Here is a 23,630-nt window from a genome sequence, read left to right as displayed (position 1 = left end):
ATGACATATAAATGACATATGTATCAATATATTATTTGTAAAAAAATCTATTAACTGACGATAAAGTTTAATTGATATATATCTTTACAAGTAAAGCCAGCCTTAATGTATATGGGGCCCTAAAATATGTACAGCAGAAGAATTTTTCATCAAACATTATAAGATATTGAATGATTGCTTATATCTAAGCGATTGGTTAATTAGTAAATTGTTCTATCTATATCTTGATTGTCAGTTAAACAATAGTCATATGAGGCCTGAAATATCTACGGTACATTCGAAAAATTTCAAATGTCACATAAGATATTGAATTTACCTTAATTGTAAATACTTACAAAATCTTTTAATCAATGACTGACCAATCTACATTTTAATTATCAGACTAAAGAATATTTAAGGGCCCTCACTCAATCATTTCGTCTAATATTGTAAATATTCAAGCAATCATTGCCCTAGCTATATTTCAATTTACTACCGACCACAGAGCTTCAATAAAGTAGTGCGGAGATGGTGAGCTTGACCAGCGTCTCTATCCTCACCAGTGCCTATGCATTCTACCCCAGATATGAAAAATCAACTTAGCTTTATGTCTGTATGCATTCCTGTTGCCATGCAGGATGAGGTGAAGACTGCAAGTTCGGTTGCAGCAGGTCTTTCGGTGTTTGGTGGTACTTCAAGGTGGAGTCTTTTGTGGGCACTTCTGGTGGGCAGATTTTAGATGGGCCTTTCCGGATTAACCTGAAATGAGTAAAAGAACGATATTCTGTAGTTACACAATCCTTTCCGTATCACCCATCGTAATTTACATGTGTATCAACTTAACTTTCAATATTGCTGAGTTCAGTTTCTTTTTTCGGCATCTTCTTCATTGTAGTCACCTTCAGCATCTTCTTCTTCATCTTGGGCGTCCTGAAATGAAAAAAAAGAGAAGAGCGATGAAAACCTGGTACGGAACAAAACTAATGTCCGAAAGCTTTTCAGCTCTCCGTCGCCGGTCACATGCCAAGAACACCAGACAAAGAGCCAGCCAGGAATATACTGCCCTCTACACGCCCTCACACAGAACGCGAAAACCAGAATGACAACGCCTCACATTCCCCATCTAACTGCAGGATGTACTGGGCGACGTCAGTAACTGACACACCTGTAAAATTGCACGAAACACAAATAGCGCAGTACAACCAGCTTGACCGGGTTGAGATTCAGGATCTCAACTAGCACTCAAAAGCGTGACAAGAGACTTCATCCACTGACCGAGGTTGTCACAAGGACACAATGAAACTAGCACTCACAAGCCGACAAGAGACTTCATCCACTGACCGGGGTTGTCACAAGGACACAATGAAAACTAGCAATCAAACTAGAAATCAAAGAGCGTGACAGTAGAATCATCCCTCAGCCGACTCAGAATACCAGAAACAAAGAGCGTGACAGTAGAATCATCCCTCATCCGGGCGGTCACAAGGACACAATGAATGCTAGTAGCGTGACAATCCAGTATAACCGCTCCATTTGTATCCCGCGCAATCCCACGGATATGCCCGTCATTGACATCACTCAGCACACTTTGTAGATAGGTGGGGGCAGTGAGGCCTCGTCATCCTGGTTTTCGTGTTCCGTATGAGGGCGTGTAGAGGGCAGCCATTTCCTGACCGACGCTTTGTCTGACATCCTCGACACGTGACCGGCGAAGGAGAGCTGACGCTTTCGGACATTAGTTTTGTTCCAGCAAACGTTGAAATTCGACAGAGAAATCGGCCCTGAAAAATAAAACGGGTTAAAACCTGAAAAATAGAACGGATTAATGAACACGGAACAGTACAGGACAGCACAGAGACGAACAGTAACACATAAAACATAAAGATGTCGTTCCTCAGGAAGCAGGAACAGGAGCAAGAGCGGGAGCGCAGCGAAAATCGCCAGGAGGAGAATCCACGGTAGCATGTTCACAGTGTGAGTAAGCTGAGGTGAATGGCGTATGCTTGTGTACACCGTGGTCAGCCGGTGACGTATTCAATGGCGCGTATAAATGATATGAACAACTCTGAAAAGGCGCAATTGTGTCTCAATTGTTGAATGGTTTTACATTAAGAAAGGTTCCACCGCCGGGTTGAATACGCGCCAGTAGTCAGCTTAACAATATAGTGGAGGAACTTTAATAAGGCCATGAAGTAAATTACTTGATTCCCAACAGCTACTTCCGTAGTTTATTATAGTCGCCGCCTGTTTTTTTTTCTTAAATTCTAAAATAATTTATAAATTATACCGACCGATAGCACTTCAGTAAAAGATTCACACCAACACAGGTCTTCATATCATAGAAACCGCGTAAACATTTACTAATGAAATTAGTTTATTAGTCACGGACAGTTCATGTACCCCGAGATAACTAACTAACACCATGCACGAGGAAAGTGGTCTATTTGAGTCATTGGGGGGAAACCCAACTACCTCGCGATTAATCATCATTCATGCAGTTATCACGGAGATCCCGCCGTCAAGACAGAAATAGTCCTTGATTCAATTGAGGGGAGACATATTAGGCTTTTTTAATTACTTCGAGCACGGATTCTCTGAAATTCTGCCAGAAACTTCATGCTTTATTTACACTCCTATAATTTAAGAAAAAATAATTTTTTTTCTTTAATTTAGATACTGGATTAAACGTACATCATCATGTAAATTTAGATAAGTCCATATAAGAATTTCGTTTCTTGTTGAATTAACACGGTATCAAATTCACAGCGATATCAAATCATCCGGAGGTGATTTTTTCGAAACACTGATATATAGATTGGTCAAAACTTAGACAAATTGAAACTCATTCATAGGAAATAATATTTCAATAACCGGGGCAGTTTTTTTCCTGTCAGCCGTTTTGAATAAGTCGTCAAATTCATCCTGTTGTGCAAATCTTATTTGAATAGATTACACGTGACTAGCAAATTATAATTAGGAAAATCAAATCCGATTTGACAAAACAAATTCCATGACTTTTGTGTTGTTTTGTCTATTTTCAACCTCCGAAAAATGAACGATTAAACTAGTACGGCTTGAATCGAAAGCACCTTGTGATACGATAGTCTGCATCTGGTTGCCTGTCCCGAAGATAGATGGGTACTTTCTAAAAAGGGGCGTTTGTTATGTTATGTTAGGTGTGGATTTTGTTTCCATGCCTGGAAATCGCATATACGGCATATTTTCTATATCAAAATCTTACATTTGCCCATTTTTTGTTTTCTCGCGCGAATATTCAAAACTTTTGTTTTCTTGCGCATCAGTTTTACAGATGACCCATTAAACTTATTCTCAAACCATACACCCCATCCTAGTCCGAATACCAGTCGTTGTTACGGTTCTCTACAACTGTTACGTTGTTTGACTTTGAGGAACAACGGCTAGGTACTAACCCCATCCTTATTGTAGTAAAACGTATATAAAATAACACTGGATTAACAGTCTACAACTCTGATACGAGCCTCTGTGAAGTTTGATACCGATTGTGAGTATGGTCTCAATACTGAATAAGAGGCGTTAACATTCTAATTTTGCCGAACTATGAGCTGTAAGATTTGAGTTGACCACTATTCTTAAAACAGGCCGCTATTTCATAGGCACCATCCATCGGAAATAGGAACTTTTTTAGGGATGTCCTAGGTATCGGGTTCATATCCTCTACCACCATCAGTACCACTTTGCATCAGTGAGATGTCATGTAATAATACACCAGAAATAGACAGTGACAGATTGAGATATTCTCTAAAATGCTTCAGGCTAAAAAAATTGATACCTTGCTTCTCATTTCTGCTGAGCTTAAAAGTTTACCCGTCTGCCCAATATAAGTATTTTTCAGAAATCATGATCAAGCTAGCTACTATTATACTAATAACAGACCCGGCAGTTATAGAAATGACTGTCATGACAAATTTCACTACAGTTTACAAAATGACCCGGCCGATAAGGAGAAACAAGATATCGTTTTTGATTATGGGCCTTAAAATAAGAAATGAAATCATCTTTTCTCTCTTAGAAATAAATATTCTATTTAATTCAATAAATAATTTGATTGTTCCGCAGTAAAATTTTACAACTGACAATAAGCTCGAAACATCAACATTCTTTGACCATTTGATTTAGCGATTGTCACGTTTTGATTGGCTGAAACGAACAGCACCGAACCACGCGACAGCGGTTCGATCGTGCGACCTTCACCTTCGATTACGAGGATGATACTGGCGCCATCTATGAGCGGTAGAGAATAATCCGTCACATCAGCCGGCAACTGAAACAGCAAAATCAGAAATTAACAAACAGAAATTATAGTTTTTATAGTTAAGCAAATGATTCAATACCCATATTTCACATAAAGGCGGCCATCTTGAATCTGATCAAACAAGACTCGGGCAAAATAGTTTCGGGCAACTGAAGCCTTATATCTGTTACTGAAAATCGAAGATGGTCGGTGTCTAAAATATTCCTAATCAGGAGCCGATCCAGGGGGGGGGCTAAGTGCTCCTGCCGGCCCTCATCCCTTATACTGTGCCGAGATAAACATTTTTACAACTTGGCTTAGGAAAGTTACACATACATTGGCAAATTACAGCCAGTCGTAGAACCATTTTGTAGAACCGTTCTAGATGCTTAGACTTCTTCTAGTGGGAGGAACCCCCCCCCCCTAATTTCAGTTAAAATGACGTCAACACATGTTTCTAATACCTCTATTTTTGACACGGTGAAATCATCGATGTCAGGATCGTACACGGTAACGTATGGATCTGAAGGATGCGGTCGAGCCTTGAACCGATTTTCGGACGCGGTTTTCCCCGAATAATTCAACATTTCGCACAGCGTATCGACGTCTTTGTATTTAGGTGTGAATCCTGCACGGACGACGTTATCAGAACAAGCCATACATTCTATACAATCTGGAAAATATATCAAAGTTTTAGAACATTCAATTCTTCTATGATCTCATAGGGGGAATTGATCGGTACAGTCTTGAAATATTACTTGAGACAAAAAGGAGTTTACGAAAGGGATTTTACGAAGATTCCCCGAAGAGGATTAAAACACTGGAGATTACAAAATGCCATAGGGGGAATTGATCGGTACAGTCTTGAAATATCACTTGAGACAAAAGGAATTCACGAAGATTCTCGAAGAGGGTCAAAACACTGGAAATTACAAAATGCCATAGGGGGAATTGCGGCGGTAGACATCTTTATGAGGAAGAGTCTCGAGATCGAATCACTTGGTAATTTGATGATGTCATAGGGGAACTATAGAGGCAGACGTAGATATTTATCGAGATAAGGAGTCTATTTGATGACATCATAGGAGGAGATCTATGACATCATAGAAGGAGATCTATAGAGGCTGACCTGTTTTCTGGCAATTTATGATGTCATAAGGGGATTATCAATGGGTATAGCCAACTATACTGGAATTTGACTCGAGGCAATTTTGATTTCGATTTCTGCATAATATCTCTTCTTCAAGACACTGGTCATTTGATGAAGTTTTAAGGAATTTCATATAGACGCGCGTATATGTTTTCTGGTAACTTGATGATGTCGTAGGGTGAATTTACCTCCCGATAGATAGGCGTGAGGTAACGTCGCCTCTAAGTACATCGATTCACCGGGTTTCAATACGATGTGATTCAGGAAATATATCGAGAAACAGCCGACGTCACCGGGAAACTGACCGTTCACGCGACACAACAGCTCCCCCTGTAGCCGGGTATATTCACTACTATTAACATCTGAAATGCATAAAGAATAATTCATCTTTAGGTGAAGAGGACTGACAAAATGCTTCCCCAACCCATATAATAACAAATTTGACAATTATTAGAAATTCTACTGCAGTGCGGTGTATAACAAGAATACTGCTATATTGTGACTACCCCGTAGTGCGGTGTATCTTACAGTGGAACACCTCGTTATAACAAACTCAGATACAGCGATATTACAAATATAAAACTTTGTCCCAAGTAAGACAATTTTATTTCTTCCATACTGGATATAACGAACTATCGATTTATAACAAACAGATTTCCTTGTCCTCTGAAGTTCGTTGTAACGAGGTTCCACTGTAATTTACTAATATTTTACAAAATGGTGCGATGTATCATAATTAGATTAATTTTTGAACAGGTGCTACCATCTTTTGATAGATTCAAACTAATTAATAACTAGCCTACATGGATACACCGCATCGCAGCAGAGTTAGGTCACTATACAGTGATTGGATTTTAATACGCCGCGTAATGCGGTACATGTACAAGATAAAGATAATGGCGAGGAATGATTTGATTGTCGTACGAACCTAAAAGACCGACTCGTTTGACTAGAGATTCAACGTTCGTTTCCATGACGCTTTGATCGCATTTCATCATCGCCGTAAAATACGATTTCAATTTCTGTTCGTCGCTTAGTTCTTTCGATTCGTTTATCCGTGTATAGGTGGCAGCACCGATCGCGTTTTGAATTTCCGGAATCGCTGTAATAATCGCAGGAAATTCATCGTTTTTAACTGACATTTAAGATATATAACACATTTTTTCTTCGTTTTTTAAAATGAATATTTCTTCTCACCTTTGATATTGGAGAATATTTCATGTAAAGGACGGAAGCCGCAGAGACCTTCGAATTCAGTGAGAGCTATTGCCACCTCCGGTTTGTGATTGTCGTCCGGGTAATGAGCAGGGTCTGCAGCGTGCAGAATCTCAGCATGGGCCTGAAATACGTAAAACCATCGAGTAACGTTGACTTCGCAGTCGATTGTGACAAGCTAGAATTCCACTTGTGGTAAGTGAGGATCCACCAGGTGTCGCCAGTGTGCAGTAAGACATCAACTACTGCACAATTGAGGATTCCACCTGTGGCAAGTGAAGATCCTCCAGGTGTCGCTACTGTGCAGCAAGACATAGACATTAATTACCGCGCAATAGAAGATTCCACTCGTGGCGAGTGAAGATCCACTGGGTGTCACTAGTGTGCAGAAGGACATCAACTACCACTGCGGGATAGAGGATTCACCAGGTGACGATCCACCAGGTGTCACTAGCGTGAAGTAGGATACAGACTAGTGGTAATAGAGAATAGGTGTAGATCTGGTGCAACACATTGCTCCTCAAGTTTCAAGAAATTGTTTCTTAAGTAAAATACCTTATTAGGATGAGCCTGAATCGACAGAGCTTTATTCACCGATAAAACTTTGAACAGGAACGGCAGAGTGTCGCCGAACCGTTGACGTAACTTCGATCCCAAATACTGCGGGTTTTCCTTCAGCCAATCAGATAACAGTCTATCGCCGGGAACAATCCGATTGGCTCCTCGGGGATGAGTTCCCATCCATAGCTGCAAGAGAAAAAAATATCGGGATAGAAAAAATCAAGGATTCACCGGGTGTCGCTACTACGACATCAACTGTGGCAATAGAGAATTCCACTAGTAGTGAGTGAGGATCCACCAGGTGTCGCTAGCGTGCAGTAGGACATCAACTATTGCGGCAATAGAGGATTCCACTTGAGGCAAGTGAGGATTCAAATATTCAAGAGTGAATTATTGGAAAATTCTATCTTTTGAAAAATCGCGAAATCCTTCCACAAATCTCGACTCACCTCCGCGTACGTTGTATTTTCATCGATATCAAAGGATGCGTCGTTGCCATTGGCTAACAGCGCCACCTCGCTGCCAGACCCCACTCGACCCCACGGGTAAGTCTGGATCGTGCTTTTCAGCAAAAACGCTACAAAGATATAGAGAAACAGTGAGTGAGGTTCTGTCAGACAAAAATGAAAATGAGTTTGGATTTGATTGATTGTTGAATACTACTATTCAAGGAGAAATAAACATCATATTAAATGCAAACTGCTGTCAACAAGTAGAAAATGGATTGAACTTTACCCCCGTCTGACATGTTCAACTGTCGGCAGTTGAAACGCTGTCAACCGGCTTAAAACGGGAAAAAGACAATTTGTGTTTGACACAAACCCGGAAATAAGTTTGTGACGGCTTGAGGTACGTGGCAATGCAGCACAGGACGGTTGTCTTCTCAAAGTGTCGTTTATTTTCTATTCTGTTGTCAATAAAACCATTTAATTATTCAATTCTACCAGGAATCTTTAGACTTTTCTAATTTTGTGGGTTGAATTGCGCTTTTATCATTATCATGACTTTACATGTACCAATAAAATACATTTAAATTTAGAATAAGACGCCGGGTACAGCCATGTTGAATTTATGAAATAAATTTTTAGATATGTTAAATAAGTTTTCTCGCTTTAAAATATATTTAAAGATAACTGAGTAAGAAAAAATCAAATAATCAATTGGTCTCAAAGATTTCTCAGCATAAAGTTTCGTTCGCGGCGTCCTATCGAAATTCAAGATGGCTGGTAATTTTTCTTCCTCATCTCTAAATGTTCTTTTTTCAAAAAACAAACGGGTATACATTCGTGTCATACCTCTTAGATTAACGTGAACGAATGTGATTGAACTATAATTTTAGTCGAACATAATTTTAGCAGTGTAAACTTCGTAAAATTCAGTACTTGAGCCAAAATAGTCAAAATTTCCTACGTAGGTGGCAGCACCTTACGTTACTGTTGCAGAGCGGGCTGCTGAGTGAATTAATCTATTATTTTCAGATTCTGTCGGTGGAGGAGGAAGTAAATCGGCGGCGAAAAATCGTAAACGCCGCGAAAAGAAATCCCGTCAGAAATCAGACGAGAACGGGTTGACGTCGTCGGGACAAACGACTGAGGAGGAACTATTGATCGATCTCAAACAACAACTCGAAGTAGCTAAAGAGAGCAAGGTGAATTCCAGTTCGGGCTTCAATCGGCATTTACCCCCATTAACAACTTGACAAGCTTGCTTAATTCCTCATGGTTAAAGTTGTCACATTACGCTGAGAGATATTTTTTTAGTCCCAGTTTTAGTTACAACGAACTTCACGGGATCAGGAAATCTGTTCGTTATAACCGATAGTTCGCTATAACCAGTATGAAATTGATTAAATTTTCTTACTCGGGGCTCTCTTACTATGTTTGATATATCCGATGAATCCTTGTATCCGAGTTCATTACGAGGTTCCACTATGGGGTCATTCATTTATTATGTACCCATTAAAGGAGGGGTCTGTGCAAATGCGTACTGTAATGCTTAATATATATGAAAAAATGGCCGATTTTGCGTATAGAGGGAGAGGGGAGTTGAAAAATTCGAATTTTATGCGTACGTAATTAATGAATGATCCCTATGCGAATCTGGCTGTTGTTCCCAAAAAGGTGAAGGTGACAGGGAAACCTGAACATCATCTGGTATTCACTTCAGACTAAGTATTTTTACTTGCACGTCGATTTTTCTAAATTTAAGTTGTCCAATTACTTCGGCTTAAACAGTGAGTTTGACCGACTGCTTTTAAATTGAAGTTGAAATTTTTTTAATTGTTTTGTAATTTACGATATATTTACAGGATCATAAAGCTGCCAGTACTATTAGACAGCAAATATGGGTGGTTACAGATCTGGTGAATGGTGTTACGTAAGTTGAGTGACTCCTGCATCCCAGTCTCCCGATGGTCGGCCACTGTTTCACTGTTCTCTGCGTAAATGGGGCCCTCCAATTGAATCCCATAAAAAGATACGCAGTCCGTGCTTTATTTGTCAGATGTGACTCGATGTTTGAGATTTAGATAACTAATTGTGGTGCGAGGAATATTGTTAAAAAGATTCAAGGGTCAGATGGTTAAGATTAACTGGTGAAGGGTTGTTGAAAATTGAAATTGTCTTAAATTGCTGTGGTGTTTAGTTTGTTCGTTAATTCTTACTTTTGATTATTAATTACGGAGAAACTGAATGCTGTTAATATGCCTTGATTTCACTTCAGACCTAAGTTATCCGAGCAAGAATTGGATAAACTTATGAAGGATCTTCCTTTGTCAAACCAGCAAGAAGAAAAACCTCAAGAAGCGTCTCCACCACCGGGTAATTTAATCACTGCGTTAATCACGTTCATTTTAGCACTTTGTTGATCGGGCAGTCACGCAAGGGGAGGCGTCACTTATGATCCCTAGGATACATACTGCTGAAAATAGCAGCAGATAATTGTGTGTAATAGCTTAAAAAAATCAGGGAGGGGGATTTGTAATGCACAGAAAGTGATGACAGATACAAATAATGATAATAATAGTACAAATAATGATAATATGGTAATATGGATATATATATATATCCATATTATATGTATAATATGGATATATGGTAATTTATTAACATACCTGTTGGAATCAGCTGTGAAAGTCGGCCCTCATTGTCTACATATCTAAAGAACAGGCCCCCCCCCCTTAAGCAGATGTTTGATTATTTAATAAATGAATTCGTTTTTGTTTTCAGTGAAGCAAACTTTGGGTTTGACTCCGACTCAACGGAACCTCGCCTCGTTACATAAAAAATTAGATCAAATATCGGCGCTGAAACAACGTCAGAAATGTGGCGAACAGCTTGAAAAAAATCAGGTGACCATTTTTCCTTTCCTCGAATGCAGAGTAGAGTCTGCCTAGACTGGTAACTCTGTTTAAACTTGAACCAATGGGTACCTGTGTTTTCATGATAGGCGATAATTTGAGAACGATAGAATTTAATTCATATTCTGTTGCAATGGTTAGAAGTTTCAGGGTTCAAACAGATCAGGTGGGAATTCAGGGGATTTATTTTTCCCTGGAGGGAAAATCGGGTAATTCTTACTCTTCTCTTGAAAATGGGGGAATAGTTGGGAAATTTGAATTTTTGGTGTCTTGTTGTTCTTGCTGGTGACGAGTGACACAAAAAACCTCTTGATACAAAACAGCTCCCAATAAAGTATATGGGTTCATTCATTTATTACGTACGCATAAAATTTGAATTTTTCAACCCCCTCCCCCTCTGTACGCAAAATCGGCCATTTTTTCATATACATTAAGCATTACAGTACGCAATTGCACTGACCCCTCCCCCTCCCTTGATACGTACTTAATAAATGAATGACCCCAATCTTATAAATTGGTCAAGGATCAGAGAAATATCAGTGAGCGCTCTATTCCGCAATCTGTAAGAACCCTGAAATTCGTCTTCCAGTTTAAGAGTAGTCTATTTCATTCAACTCTAGATTTGATGAAAGAAATATAATTTCTGAAATTTATTTCGTAACAGCTGCAGAAGATCGAAACGGAAGCGAAACTGATCGATGAAATCGGAGATCTCGAAGAGATTCTACGTTCGACGAAAATTTGAAATTTCGAAAAAAAAATTTCTCTGCGGGAAGATGAAGAAAATAACGTTGCATGCATTTATAGCAAACATTGCAAAACGAAGAAAATCTTTTAAAAAGAAACTGTGCAATTGTCATATTTATAGATCATGTATGAATACTGTTAATTATTGAACGAAACGGAGTAGCATTTTTGTAGTTATTGATATCGGGACCCAGTTCAATAGTTTTGAGTAAGGATTTGACTCTTGAGTTAACTCATTAAACAAGAACCGATTTTAACTCTTGAGTTAACTGGAACTCGCAACTGTGGAACACGTGCAGCCCCTGAAATCGTAGCAAGAACGTCAAATTGATATGAGACTGATTTTCAGCTGATCTGTTGAGAGAGAAATGGCTGGATACTTAAAAACTAGCAACGTCGAATCGAACTGTTAATGTTTGAGGAAAAGACGTTCATTCGAATGCCTTGTTCGGCTAGATAAGTTGGGAATGGGAATTTGCCTATGTTGATAATATTAAAGGTATTTTTAATACATTTTTGTGATAAATTATTAAAAATATTTATGATAATGAAAACTTTTGTTGATTTGTGTTTTAGTCTCAGCAGTTCGGTTTGACTGATACTTAAGCTGAACTATGGGTGCAGAGCCCATTGTGAGTAATGACTGTTTGAGTCCAAAGGAGAAAGTGTTGGCCTGTTTAATAAACGTAGTTACCCTAGTGTTGGCCTGGTGCATAAACGTAGTTACCCTAGTGTTGGCCTGGGGAATAAACGCAGTTACCCTAGTGTTGACCTGGGAATAAACGCAGTTACCCTAGTGTTGGCCTGGTGAATAAACTCAATAACCCTAGTGTTGGCCTGGGAATAAACGCTGTTACCCTAGTGTTGGCCTGGTGATAGAGAGTTTTGATAATTCGGGATTCGAACCTACGTTCTGTCTCCCCATGGAAACCCGAGCAGACTTTCAACATTCACCGCAGCACAAATAAATAAATCAAAATTTATTGCGTGAAAAATATATCCAATTTCTTACGATTCCCCGAGAAAGCTCGTGAAAGCTGCTTGTCCTTATACACATTGAATACCAAAGAGAAGTTAGGATTAAGATAATGCAGGAATTCTATATTTAAACGTTAAAAATAGTTTCTTTTCGGCGCTGTAATCTAAAAAAAATGATATTTAAATCTAAAATTCAATTCAGTTTATTTGACTATTCAGGACTAAGTTCTTTCTTTCAAAACAATTTTTATCCTAGTTTGAAAAGTTTCGCATACGTTTAACCTAAACTTAGCCTAATAAAGGTCTATTCTAATTCAGGCTGAAGCACGGGGGCTCGTATCAGAGTTAATGTACTATTAGCCTAAGTAGGTAAGGTAGTTAGTGTAAAAACAATAATCTGTTAATCCAGTCTCTTTAATAATAACGTAGACACAAGATTAACAGATTATCGTTTTTACAACTACCTACAACTCTGATACGGGTCCTGTGGGTTGAAGAAGCATGTTTCGATAATTCTTTTTCCTATCCATTACAACAGGTCCGTGGCCCGATCAATCGCGATGGAGTTAGATATCTACGCCCAGCAGGCTCATTCGCTGGTCGACGCCGCGATCGGCATAGCGATGAAACAACTCGAGGAGGAGCTACCCGGCGACGAACCGACTAAAACGGCCCTGCACACGATTCCGCTAGACGACAGTCGAGAGGGAAGCTTCATTTACGAGGAGCACGACGTGAAAAATATCGCATGGCTTACGATCGACGAATTCACCGAGAAGAAAGGCGAAGAAAAAATACACGAGTTTATTAAGGTTAGGTTCAAGTAAAAACTTGCCTATAGAAAAACAGTCCCTAAACTGACTGTTATTGATATTTTTTTTTTCTTGCGTTTCCCATCCCCGGTAGAGATTCGAACCCTGCCACACTAGACCAGGGCTGGGTTTCATGGATGGAAGAAAAATAGTCCCTGGGAACATTTTGAATCTAGTCAGTTATAACCATGGTTTCTCATTGTTACTACGGTAGTTGCCACCCGGATTGAGGATTAACCCCTAGGGATAACTTTGATACTCAGTCTATGAAACCGGGCGCGGGTGTGCAGGTTTGCTGCGCGGAAACTTGCGGCACCAATCAGATTGCTCGTTGTATAATCGCTGAAGCGAATTTCATGGAAGTACTATAAATGGCTAGAATAAAAACGGGATTTTTGATTGGCTAATAATGACATCATCTAAGCTGCGCATGAAGCTGCATACTCGGTCTAGTGTGGCAGGGTTTTGTATCGCGACAATCTCGATACCATCAGGTTCGAACCCCTGCCGCGGGAGGATGCCCGGAACTTAAGAAAAAAGAAACAACAGAAACAATTGTTTGAATTGATGTCGTGGGGTTCTCTACCGATATTCATCAAGACTGGAAATAGTCTTATTGTTTTAAGGGTTTGAGTTTTTTGGAATGTATTTTGTTTGAGACGAATGTATTTCAGAATGTATATCAGAATTTATTTTCAGAATGTATTTCAGAATGTATTTCAGAATGTATTTGAATGTATTTTCAGAATGTATTTGAATGTATTTCAGAATGTATTTTCAGAATGAATTTTCAGAATGTATTTTCAGAATGTATTTCAGAATGTATTTCAGAATGTATTTGAATGTATTTCAGAATGTATTTGAATGTATTTCAGAATGTATTTGAATGTATTTCAGAATGTATTTCAGAATGTATTTCAGAATGTATTTCAGAATGTATTTGAATGTATTTCAGAATGTATTTGAATGTATTTTCAGAATGTATTTGAATGTATTTCAGACGTGGCAGTACGAGAACGGCTGGTTGTATTGTATCGATTATCTCGGCGTCGACGAGGCGTCGTTCGATTATCGTCATCGATACCGCGTCCGATGGTCGATACCGACGCGGCGTAAACCGGTTCCGAAAGCAACCGCTTCCGTTTACTTCACGTTTCAAATCTCGAAAATAAAACCGAAGGTACGAAAACCGACGCAGGGGCCGATTTAGACCGTGTCGCCCGACACGGTCGGAATTTTTAAGTGCCTTTTTATTTTTTCCCTGTATCAAAATTTGCCGTTGTAACCACCTGAGATACACAATCGATATTTTTCCTAAATATATAACCTATATTTCTTGACGACTAAATGCCTCTCAGAGATGCTCAGAAAGCTCTAAAATGATAGTAAAATTTCAAAAATTTTGCTGATATGCCTTTCCGCCCTGAATTAAGAATATATGCCCTTTTTATCGATCGACATGGTCACTGCATGCCCCTGGATCCGCCCCTGCAGCCTGTGGTATTTTTGTTCCATTTTTCAACGGCATTTAAACCATTCATAAAGCGCTATATCCATGTCGTGGTGATAGTATAAATAGAATCCCACTGTAATAATGTACGAATAAAGTCTGGAAATGTTTTGCTTGAACTACGGTAGTAGTTTCCCATAAGGTGGCTACAAAGTCTGGAAATTTTCTTTAAAAAAAATTTGGGAAAATTGTTGAGATTGCTAGATCACACTTACAGTCACAATTTCAGTACGTTATGTATTTAACTGTGTTAATTGATTGGATTCTTAGCAGATCGAGTCAGGGAAATAACTTACATTTCAGGGAATACTCGGGGGGAAGCAAAATCGATTAGAGTGGCCACCCAGATAATTTTTTTAATCAACTTGTATATTATATTTTCTAGAATTACCCAGTTGAAGTTTACTACGTATTTGAGACGAACACATTGGTTCACAGGTATGTAAAAACAAATCTGGTTTCAGTTAACGCAGAAATTACGTTGAGATTACGGTAATTTTTTTTAATGTATCCAGCAGTAAGTGAAATGTCATGTTTGATTTGATTATTTTTCAGACCAGGAAAATCGAGATTTCGAGAAGTTTGGCTGAAAGATATAATCGAAAGTAAAGCTCAAATGATGCGATTTATTGATTATTAATTGTAGATACTTCTCGCCTCCTAAATTGTTTTTATTCTTATCTAGAAAATATTGTGATAAATCTTCGAATAAATCCGTCCATATTTCAAATTTTTAGTTTTCAATTGTTATGTCTAGAATGTCATGGCGCCTATCTGCGAATCCAACTCTTGAGACTAATCAGTAGTCCCTGTCTTACTGTGTGTGGACCAATACCTGTTTTAAGTTCTTAGTCTTTAGTTAACAAAGCAAATGGTGACCACGAAAAACGATGTCATACATTGTCTCCAATCCAATGGGATTCGGCCCAGACCTGGAAGTGGTTGTATGCACGTCCCCCAGACACTAGTCAGTAACCTGTCTGTGGTTTAGTTTCACGATCGGATATTTTCACAAACCACATATAGATGGTATGAGCCCATCCGAAGCTTACCCAACGATTAGTCAGTATAACTAACTGTTAGCAGAGGTTGTCAAACAGCCCTGTGGTCTCCGGGTGTTAGGCATTCAGATAATTTGACTGTTTAGAACTAGAAAACAGAAATGTGGTTATAGTTCCCTATAGGAACTTTTAAGTTATCACGTATTGCAATGGGAATGAAACCGCACTAGTTCCGGCGTTCGCGGCCCGCAAGCACTAATTGCGCCAGACGATCGCTTTCGGTTATTAGTGCGACTAATATTCCGGTATCGACGACACGCATTTCTGTAGTTCGCGACTGGTGCTGATCGTGGGGAATAAAGGTAGCTCTATCCATTGATAATGCGATGATTTAGACGGGGAAAACGCCTTTAGAATCGACTATTCCCAGCGAAAAACAATACCTAAATGCAAAAAAGCGAAGGTAAATTGGAGTATGATTCGATTTGAGTTGAATTTTTCTAAATTCGAGCAGGAATTGACGTTGAAAATCGGTGAAATTCGGCGGAAAATGTCGCTCTAAAAATTCGGGGGTAGGCCCCGTCTACGACTGTCTAGCCCAATTTCCAGTCGCCGTGGTTGGAAAATGTGCGTTCTAATTACGCGAGGTGGATATTTGATACCTTTTACATATCCTTAAACTAAACAACCAATAAAAATACCTCTTAATCCTGAAAACTAGGCTACAAAATCTTAATTAATTAGGCCTACTTCTTTCTTACGTTATTTGACCAATCCACCGATTCTATAATTAAGCAAACCCGGTGTGTTATAAAAGTATTAAAAATCTCAGAAAAGAAATTCTGGATTTACGTTTGGGAAAATCAGGGAATTCTTACACTTTTCATGAAAATCTGGATGAAGTGACGGAATTTGAATAGTTGTTGTTGTTCTTGCTGGTGACAAGTGGCACAAGGAAGGAACCTTTTGATAAGAAACAGCCCTCACTGAGGATATCTAATAATTCAATCTGGGAATTTTTGGTGTCTTGTTGTTCTTGTTGGTGACGAGTGGCACAATGGAACCTCTTGATAAGAAACAACCCCCACTGAGAATATCTTATACTCTAATCAGGGAATTTGTGGTCAAGGGTTAGGAAAATATCAGGGAAGATTGGAATCGTGATCTGTGTGATAACAGAAACGATTCTTTGACTGTTTTCGTTGTGAATTTTATTTCAGTCGCTGAAGACTCGAGAGAAAATTAAATGGAAACGTCACTTAACGATCAATGTTTACCGGCATTTCGTATAAAACGCGAAAAAGATGAATCGCCTTCGTGTCAGGAGCATCAGTCAATAGGTCAGTGAACCCTCGTCGGCATCTGCCTGGGGCAGAGGAACGGTCGGTCGGGTTCTTCCGGGGTCTATAGGTCAGTGAACCCTTGTCGGCACCTGCCGGGGGAACGGTCGGTCGGGTTCTTCCGGGGTCTATAGGTCAGTGAACCCTCGTCGGCACCTGCCGGGGGAGGAACGGTCGGTCGGGTTCTTCCGGGGTCTATAGGTCAGTGAACCCTTGTCGGCACCTGCCGGGGGGGGGGGGGGGGAGGAACGGTCGGTCGGGTTCTTCCGGGGTCTATAGGTCAGTGAACCCTCGTCGGCACCTGCCGGGGGGGGGGGGGGAGGAACGGTCGGTCAGGTTCTTCCGGAGATCAGATTGATGCGAAAAATAGTTTAAAAAAAGAAAGGATTTCGACTTTTAAAATTACGCGGAAGTGTAAAAATCTCTGAAAAATGAAAACTTCTGTCGGTCGAAATATTTCGATGCCTTTTTCACCGATATATATTTTGATTGCAGAGTTCATCAATCTGACTTCTGGAAGCGGAGGCTGCGGTTTTACTAATGTATGTTTTAATTACTAATCACTAATTAAGTTTTGACGAGGTACCGGTGGCACATACCAGATGGCGCAGCGATGCCCTTGTGTAACGAAAATACGAGTGCGTTTTCGTTGAAATTTGAACTGGATTAAGATTTTTTAGGCTCCCCGACGAAGGCTAGCAGAAATAACTTTCACATAGCATTGATTTAAAATTGTAGGTTACCCGGCAAGACATCTACAAAATGGAATGATATTCCCGGGTTTATTCACCTCTACATCTAGTCCATATACCAGAGGTATTTAGAAATATTCAACTCTCTTTTAAGTATCGGCTTGTAGTCGGTGGACCCCTCGGTTAGATAGAGCCGACTGAGAAAAGATAAGAAGATTCCCGCAAAATTGAATGTCGAATCATCGGAAAACAAATTATAGTCGCAGTTTAGTAGTATATAAATGAAAGATCCACAATGATCATGATTCGAGACCGAAATCTGTTAAACTGGACATTTTGGGTGGAATGCTTTCATCCAGAAATTCTATTTATTTCTCATCGTATCATCAACTGTCTTTGTCTTCAGAAATTGATTCGGAATGAATTCATTTCAAATGAATTTCTGAAGATGAGCATTAGTATCAGTCTAGGATGTCAAATACTAGCGGAACCAGGCTGCAGATTGATACCTGAAGATGGATAGAAGCGTTCTACCTAGAACGTCTGACACGACAGGGTCCGATCTAATTACTTGTCCGATTGCCTGGGACGAGTATAGCCGCGTTCACACTAGATTCGGTGCTTATGAAGTAAGCCGCGAATGGGCCTCGAATAATTTCCAAGTGTGAGCGCTTAGTACCGTACTGAAATCCTAGTGCGAACGCAACTTTAATTTTCATTAGGGCAAGTAGCTTATCATTTTCGCTCGTCCCAAGGGCTAGCTTTTTTCCCACTCAAGACAATGGATGATTGTGCCACCAATTGGACTGCTTGTGTGTACAGGGCAAAGTGATTTTTTAGGGCAAGCAAAATTTCAGATATGGCTTTTACTCCTTAGATCGCACTTGACGTTAGTTAAACAGATTTTCATGGTTAGATCTTCGATATTGTGAGTCTTTAAGCACCGTCTATACTAATAAACGTTGTCACTAATACTAAACCATTCTGATTTTCTTAAAGCCCATTTTGTAATTTGGAGAACATTTTCTGGATCCAGTTCCGAAGCTATCTAATCAGTATCTCGATTATGTTGGGTTAAAATTGTTCCATTTTCGATGTTGATAACGATGGAACTGGATCATAAATTTTGATTGGTGAAAATTTCTATCTAGATTTTATCGACAATTTTCGAAGTGACTCGAGTTTAAAGTTTGTTTTTTCGTCGTTTGTTCTAGGAGGAACATTTGTCTCAAATTCGCCGTTCGGCTACAGTCCGTACGTGAACGGCGGAAGTCGCGGAGTCACGACTGTTGATCTCACCAACGACGGGGACGGCTCCAGTCCCAATCCGGAACGTTCATTTACTGGTAGTCATGGTAACCAGACGGGTACTGCCGCGACCGGTAACCTCACCGGAGATATGGAGAGTTTGCTGAAATTGAACGGCAGCAACACGGACAATAACGGGCATAGTTTGAACCTTCCGTGTTTTCCATTGAACGCGGCCAATAATAAAAACTACGCCGGTGTTCAATCGAGCGCCGCGGGCGTTTATCCGAATACGTTTCTAACGAACAACAGCAATCACTTGAACGGGTTCGCGGCGCAGAATCAATCGAGTGTGGTGGCGCCGCTGTACGGTAATAATCTGCCGTTGACGACGCGAAATGTGAAATTCGCCACCGAATCGACGAAGGCTGCTGCGAAACCGACGCAGAACGGACTGACCGCGAACGGTCTACTGAACAGCGGTTTGAACCTCGAAAAGATCGAATCGCACGAAAAATGCGCCAGTTGGCTGCTGAATAACAGCCTCGACGTGAAACCGGAACCGGAGGACTTTCCTCCGCTCGGCTCGCCGCAGAATTACTACGACGTTCTGAACCGCATGAGCGGACGATCGGTCGCGTTGAACAATACGTTGTTACCGGGCGCGATGGCGTCGTCGCAACAAGCGCCGGCGGCGCCGCCGCGCGAGAAACCGTACAAGTGCTACGTGTGTCTGAAGAGTTTCACGCAGCAGAGCACGCTGACCGGACACCTGCGTATTCACACCGGCGAGAAACCGTTCCGTTGCGAATACTGCGAGAAACGCTTCTCGCATCGGAACTACCTGACCGTGCACACTCGCATTCACACCGGCGAGAAACCGTATCACTGCGACTACTGCGGTAAGAACTTCACGCAGCAGGGCACGTTGAAACACCACGTACGCATTCACACCGGCGAAAAACCGTTTCAATGCGCCGTCTGCTTGAAGCGTTTCGCGCACCGGAACTACCTCACGATGCACACGCGTATTCACACCGGCGAACGACCGTACGTCTGCTCGCATTGCGATAAGAGTTTCCGACAGCGCGTCGCGTTGGCGAATCACGTTAAAATGCACGCGGCGGCGGCCGTCGTCAGTGCGGCCGGCGCGGTCGTACAGCCGCCGACGCCCTCTCCGTTCAGTAATAATAGTAATAACAATCATCGAAATGATATTAATAATCAGTCGAATAACGTTAGTAACAATAACGCGAATACGTTCTGTCAGTAGTCGATCGGAAAATAAGTTAATAAATTATTGTGCGTTCTTTTAATTCCGTGTGTCTGTCCGTGCGTGTTGGCAATATTTAATATTTAAACTCGTCGATATTGATTATAATGATTATAATTGTATTCATTTGGTGTTTGTCAGTTGCTCAATAGTTGGTTTAAGATAATCGGCGGATTGATGCCGTAGTATCGATGAACTTGTAATTATCACTACGTTGACTCTGAGCAACTGCTGCCCTGGATCCAGTTCTACAGTTCCGAGTTAAGATTCGACTCTGGGTTTAATCACTGAAAATGAACTAACTTTAACTCAGAGTTAACTCTAACTCACAACTGTGGAACTGGATCCTGGTGTTTTTTTGGTGTGTGTGTGTTAACGCGTTGAGTGCCAGCTCGATGATATGGTGGCGCCTCCTGGTGCCACGTGAATACACTCGTAGGTCGGCGCTGGAGCTGTGACATAAGTCAGCCTTAGCTCGAAATTGACCAATGAGAATAGAGTATGAAGCAGGCTGTTCATATTGCCAGCCAATCAGGAACCGTGTGATTCTACGAATATATTCATAGCTGGCACCAGTGACAGAACCAGATGTAAGTGTTAATTCGTAGCCGGTGCTCAATGTGTTAAACAATCCTTTAAATACTAACAGGCTCTGACTGCGTATAATCTTACTATTTGTAAGGAGTATGCGGAAACAGTGGCTCGGGACTCTGTATTGGCTGCGGACTTAGTTTTGGGTATTGAACAGGTTGCAGGCGCTTTTGTTAGTGTGGTTAAATCCGCATAAGTTTTAGTTCATCCATGAAAATGTCAAAATCTGAATATATTTCCAGTGGAATCTTGTTAGAACGAACTTCAGGGTCCAGTTCCACAGTTTTGAGTTCAAGAGTCAACCCGGTGCTTGAATTAGTCCATTTTCAGTGAGATTACTCTTGAGTCAAATCTGAACTCACCATGATGGACTGGTTAACTGACCGCTATAATGGACTGGTTAACTCACCACTATGGACTGGGTCGCAGTATTTGATTATCAGTATAAGTGATTATCTGGAATGTAAACCCCAAAATCACGAAATCGAAAAAGTTTTTAAAAAAATCGAAACGGTTTAGAATTTATTAAAAACCCAAATTTTCGGTTTTACACTAAAAACCATTTTCAAGGAGATTTCGAGATAAATTTAATTTTTACTCTTTTTGGGTCGAAAGCTCTCTGTTAGGTTTCCGATGTATTGTTATTCTCTACGTGTATCTCAACTTCTGTAGTTTGTTCAATGTGCCAAAATTTTTAAATGACATTTTAACTCTTGTACAGACCCCAAATTTATGCCAAGCAACTGTGGAACTGGGTTGCGAGTCAATTATTAAACCCACACAACTGTGAAACTGGAGCTAGAGTCAAATTAAACCCACACAACTGTGGAACTGGATCCAGAGTCAAATTAAACCCACACAACTGTGGAACTGGATCCATAGTCAAATTAAACCCACACAACTGTGGAACTGGATCCAGAGTCAAATTAAACCCACACAACTGTGGAACTGGATCCATAGTCAAATTAAACCCACACAACTGTGGAACTGGATCCAGAGTCAAATCTAACCCGCAAAGTGTCGAACTGAACTTTTGAAATCAACGCTTAAATGATGACTGAGCTTTTAGAAATGTTATTTCCATATTGCGTGTTTTTTAAGAAGAGTTTTCCGTGTTGTGGCGTATCATCATCTCCCCTGTATGCGTGCGTAGAGAAGAGATAATTATCAGTTACTGCGCGAGCGGTTAGTGATTTGAAATTCGAATACAACTGACTTCAACATCTACATATACCGGTATATATATATATATATATATATATATATATATATATATATATACCGGTGTATATATATATATATATATATATATATATATATATATATATATACATCCTTGAAACTCGCGTAACAATGGTTTATATTTCATCATCATCATTGCGCCGTGGATCTCTAGAAGTTCGAGATGTTTGGTTTTTTTTTTTGTGCGAAAAAGAGCCATCTCGATTTCGGCGATTACGTATTTTGAAACGTGCGAAAACGTGTTTCGTCGTAACGGTTATTTCGAATTGCGTGCGTCGTCGTATGCGAAAAGCAAAGCCGCGATCGCGCGGAGATGATTCGGTCGGCGCGGAATTTGACCCGGGCCAAATGATCTCGGTGTGATCGACTATGCAGCTATATAGTTACTCAACCAACCACTAAATGCCCGGCTTGCCGTCGCCCGCGTGGAGCTGAATTAGGAAATACAAGTTATCGTGTGCATTTAAATGATGTAAGGAGCTTTATGGAGTTGGATGTATGTGTGAATATATTATAACTCAGGGTCGTTTGAAAGAAAGTGTCTGTGCTGATGTACATAGATGGCGTGTATTTAAATGAAACAGTTTGTGTCCTCTCCACAAAAAATACCCTCCACCTCTTTCTCTCTCTCTTTCTCTCTTTGTCCAGTAAATGTATTGCGAATTTGCAATCGGAAATGCGCTTGACTGAATTTATGTACATAATATATATGAATGTTGAGCCGATAAGGGACATTTTTTTAGATTCGAATTCGATTTAATGCGTTGCGCTGAAAAGTGTTTATCAGCTGCTTGTACCGTATGTAAGCATTGCTAGTGGTTAATCAGTGTGTTGAATATTATGAGAAATTCTTGTCGAAGACGAGTCTGTTATTAATTTTATGTACAAGTAGACGGACGCGTAATCCAGTTTACGATCCACCCGTGGTAAATATGTGTAGGTGTTTAAGGCGGGTTTTGATTGGTCTCTACCGGTGCCAGGATTCTCTTTGCAGCGCATTCGTTACAACCAGAATAAGCTCAACCTATTCTGGAATAGTATAATCTGTAAACCTGATAGAAGCGGCCGGTAGAGAGTTTGTAATCTGTAATCTTGATAGAAGCGGCCGATAGAGAGTTTGTAATCTGTAATCCTGATAGAAGCGGCCGGTAGAGAGTTTGGTAGGCTTTGATTTGTCTTTACCTATGCTGGAATTCTCTCCTGGCGCGTTCGTTTCGACCAGAATACGCCCATCCTATTCCGGAATAGTGTAATCGGTAAACCTAATAGAAGCGGCCGATAGAGAGTTTGGCAGGTTGTGGTGGCTTGATTTATTACTGATTCCTAGAATTCTCTTCTGGCGCGTTCGTTTCGACCAGAATACAAGAAAGTAAAGAGTTCGTAATCCAGAATACGTTCAATCCAAACCTGCCTTAGTCTGGATTAATTTCAGCGGTCCCTCGATCCGAATAAAGCGTCGTCCGATGACGCGGATTATTTTGTCAGATTTGTAACTTGTACTCAATGTATTATTCACTACTAGTCATTAATATAAGTGTTCGTCTGAATAGTGATTTTGTGTTTGAATTATTGTATTTCGTTCCTTCAGTGTCCGTTGTAATTTCTGTGTTTATTTCACTATTGCTTTTGTATGTTTCGCTTTTTAAAATTTGTGGCAATG

The 23,630-nt window shown here is 40.3% G+C and overlaps 4 protein-coding genes across 5 annotated transcripts; 3 read left to right on the top strand and 1 right to left on the bottom strand.

Annotated features, from left to right (window-relative positions):
• Positions 1–4,024: 4,024 nt before the first annotated feature.
• LOC141910661 (mannose-6-phosphate isomerase-like) lies at positions 4,025–8,031 on the bottom strand. The gene is made up of 8 exons (XM_074801377.1): positions 7,914–8,031; positions 7,628–7,755; positions 7,173–7,364; positions 6,600–6,741; positions 6,331–6,504; positions 5,591–5,764; positions 4,717–4,925; positions 4,025–4,282 (listed from the first exon to the last, which is right to left on the bottom strand). Exons 1-8 carry the CDS (start codon positions 7,924–7,926, stop codon positions 4,085–4,087), a joined length of 1,230 nt encoding a protein of 409 aa, XP_074657478.1. The 5' UTR covers positions 7,927–8,031; the 3' UTR covers positions 4,025–4,084.
• A 345-nt stretch (positions 8,032–8,376) lies between these two features.
• LOC141910672 (uncharacterized) lies at positions 8,377–11,776 on the top strand. Its single transcript, XM_074801388.1, has 6 exons — positions 8,377–8,404; positions 8,657–8,826; positions 9,487–9,554; positions 9,900–9,997; positions 10,406–10,527; positions 11,201–11,776. The coding sequence occupies exons 1-6, from the start codon at positions 8,398–8,400 to the stop codon at positions 11,279–11,281; spliced, it is 546 nt and encodes a 181-aa protein (XP_074657489.1). The 5' UTR covers positions 8,377–8,397; the 3' UTR covers positions 11,282–11,776.
• A 473-nt stretch (positions 11,777–12,249) lies between these two features.
• LOC141910671 (A-kinase anchor protein 14-like) lies at positions 12,250–15,298 on the top strand. 2 transcript variants are annotated; one of them, XM_074801387.1, is made up of 5 exons: positions 12,250–12,357; positions 12,800–13,073; positions 14,074–14,253; positions 14,969–15,021; positions 15,139–15,298. In XM_074801387.1, exons 2-5 carry the CDS (start codon positions 12,822–12,824, stop codon positions 15,221–15,223), a joined length of 570 nt encoding a protein of 189 aa, XP_074657488.1. In that variant the 5' UTR covers positions 12,250–12,357; positions 12,800–12,821; the 3' UTR covers positions 15,224–15,298. The 2 variants fall into 2 exon arrangements, with proteins under 2 accessions (XP_074657488.1, XP_074657487.1); XM_074801386.1 differs by having other exon boundaries at positions 12,250–12,394.
• Positions 15,299–15,918: 620 nt separating this feature from the next.
• Positions 15,919–20,557, top strand: LOC141910659 (uncharacterized). The gene is made up of 4 exons (XM_074801375.1): positions 15,919–16,047; positions 16,805–16,924; positions 17,663–17,740; positions 18,831–20,557. Exons 2-4 carry the CDS (start codon positions 16,831–16,833, stop codon positions 20,135–20,137), a joined length of 1,479 nt encoding a protein of 492 aa, XP_074657476.1. The 5' UTR covers positions 15,919–16,047; positions 16,805–16,830; the 3' UTR covers positions 20,138–20,557.
• Positions 20,558–23,630: the final 3,073 nt, after the last annotated feature.

This window comes from Tubulanus polymorphus, chromosome 9 (genome assembly GCF_964204645.1).
Source record: "Tubulanus polymorphus chromosome 9, tnTubPoly1.2, whole genome shotgun sequence".
Classification (NCBI taxonomy): Eukaryota; Metazoa; Nemertea; class Palaeonemertea; order Tubulaniformes; family Tubulanidae; genus Tubulanus; species Tubulanus polymorphus.
Note: the sequence above shows the minus strand (reverse complement) of the source record. Positions and strands in the feature narration are given on the sequence as shown.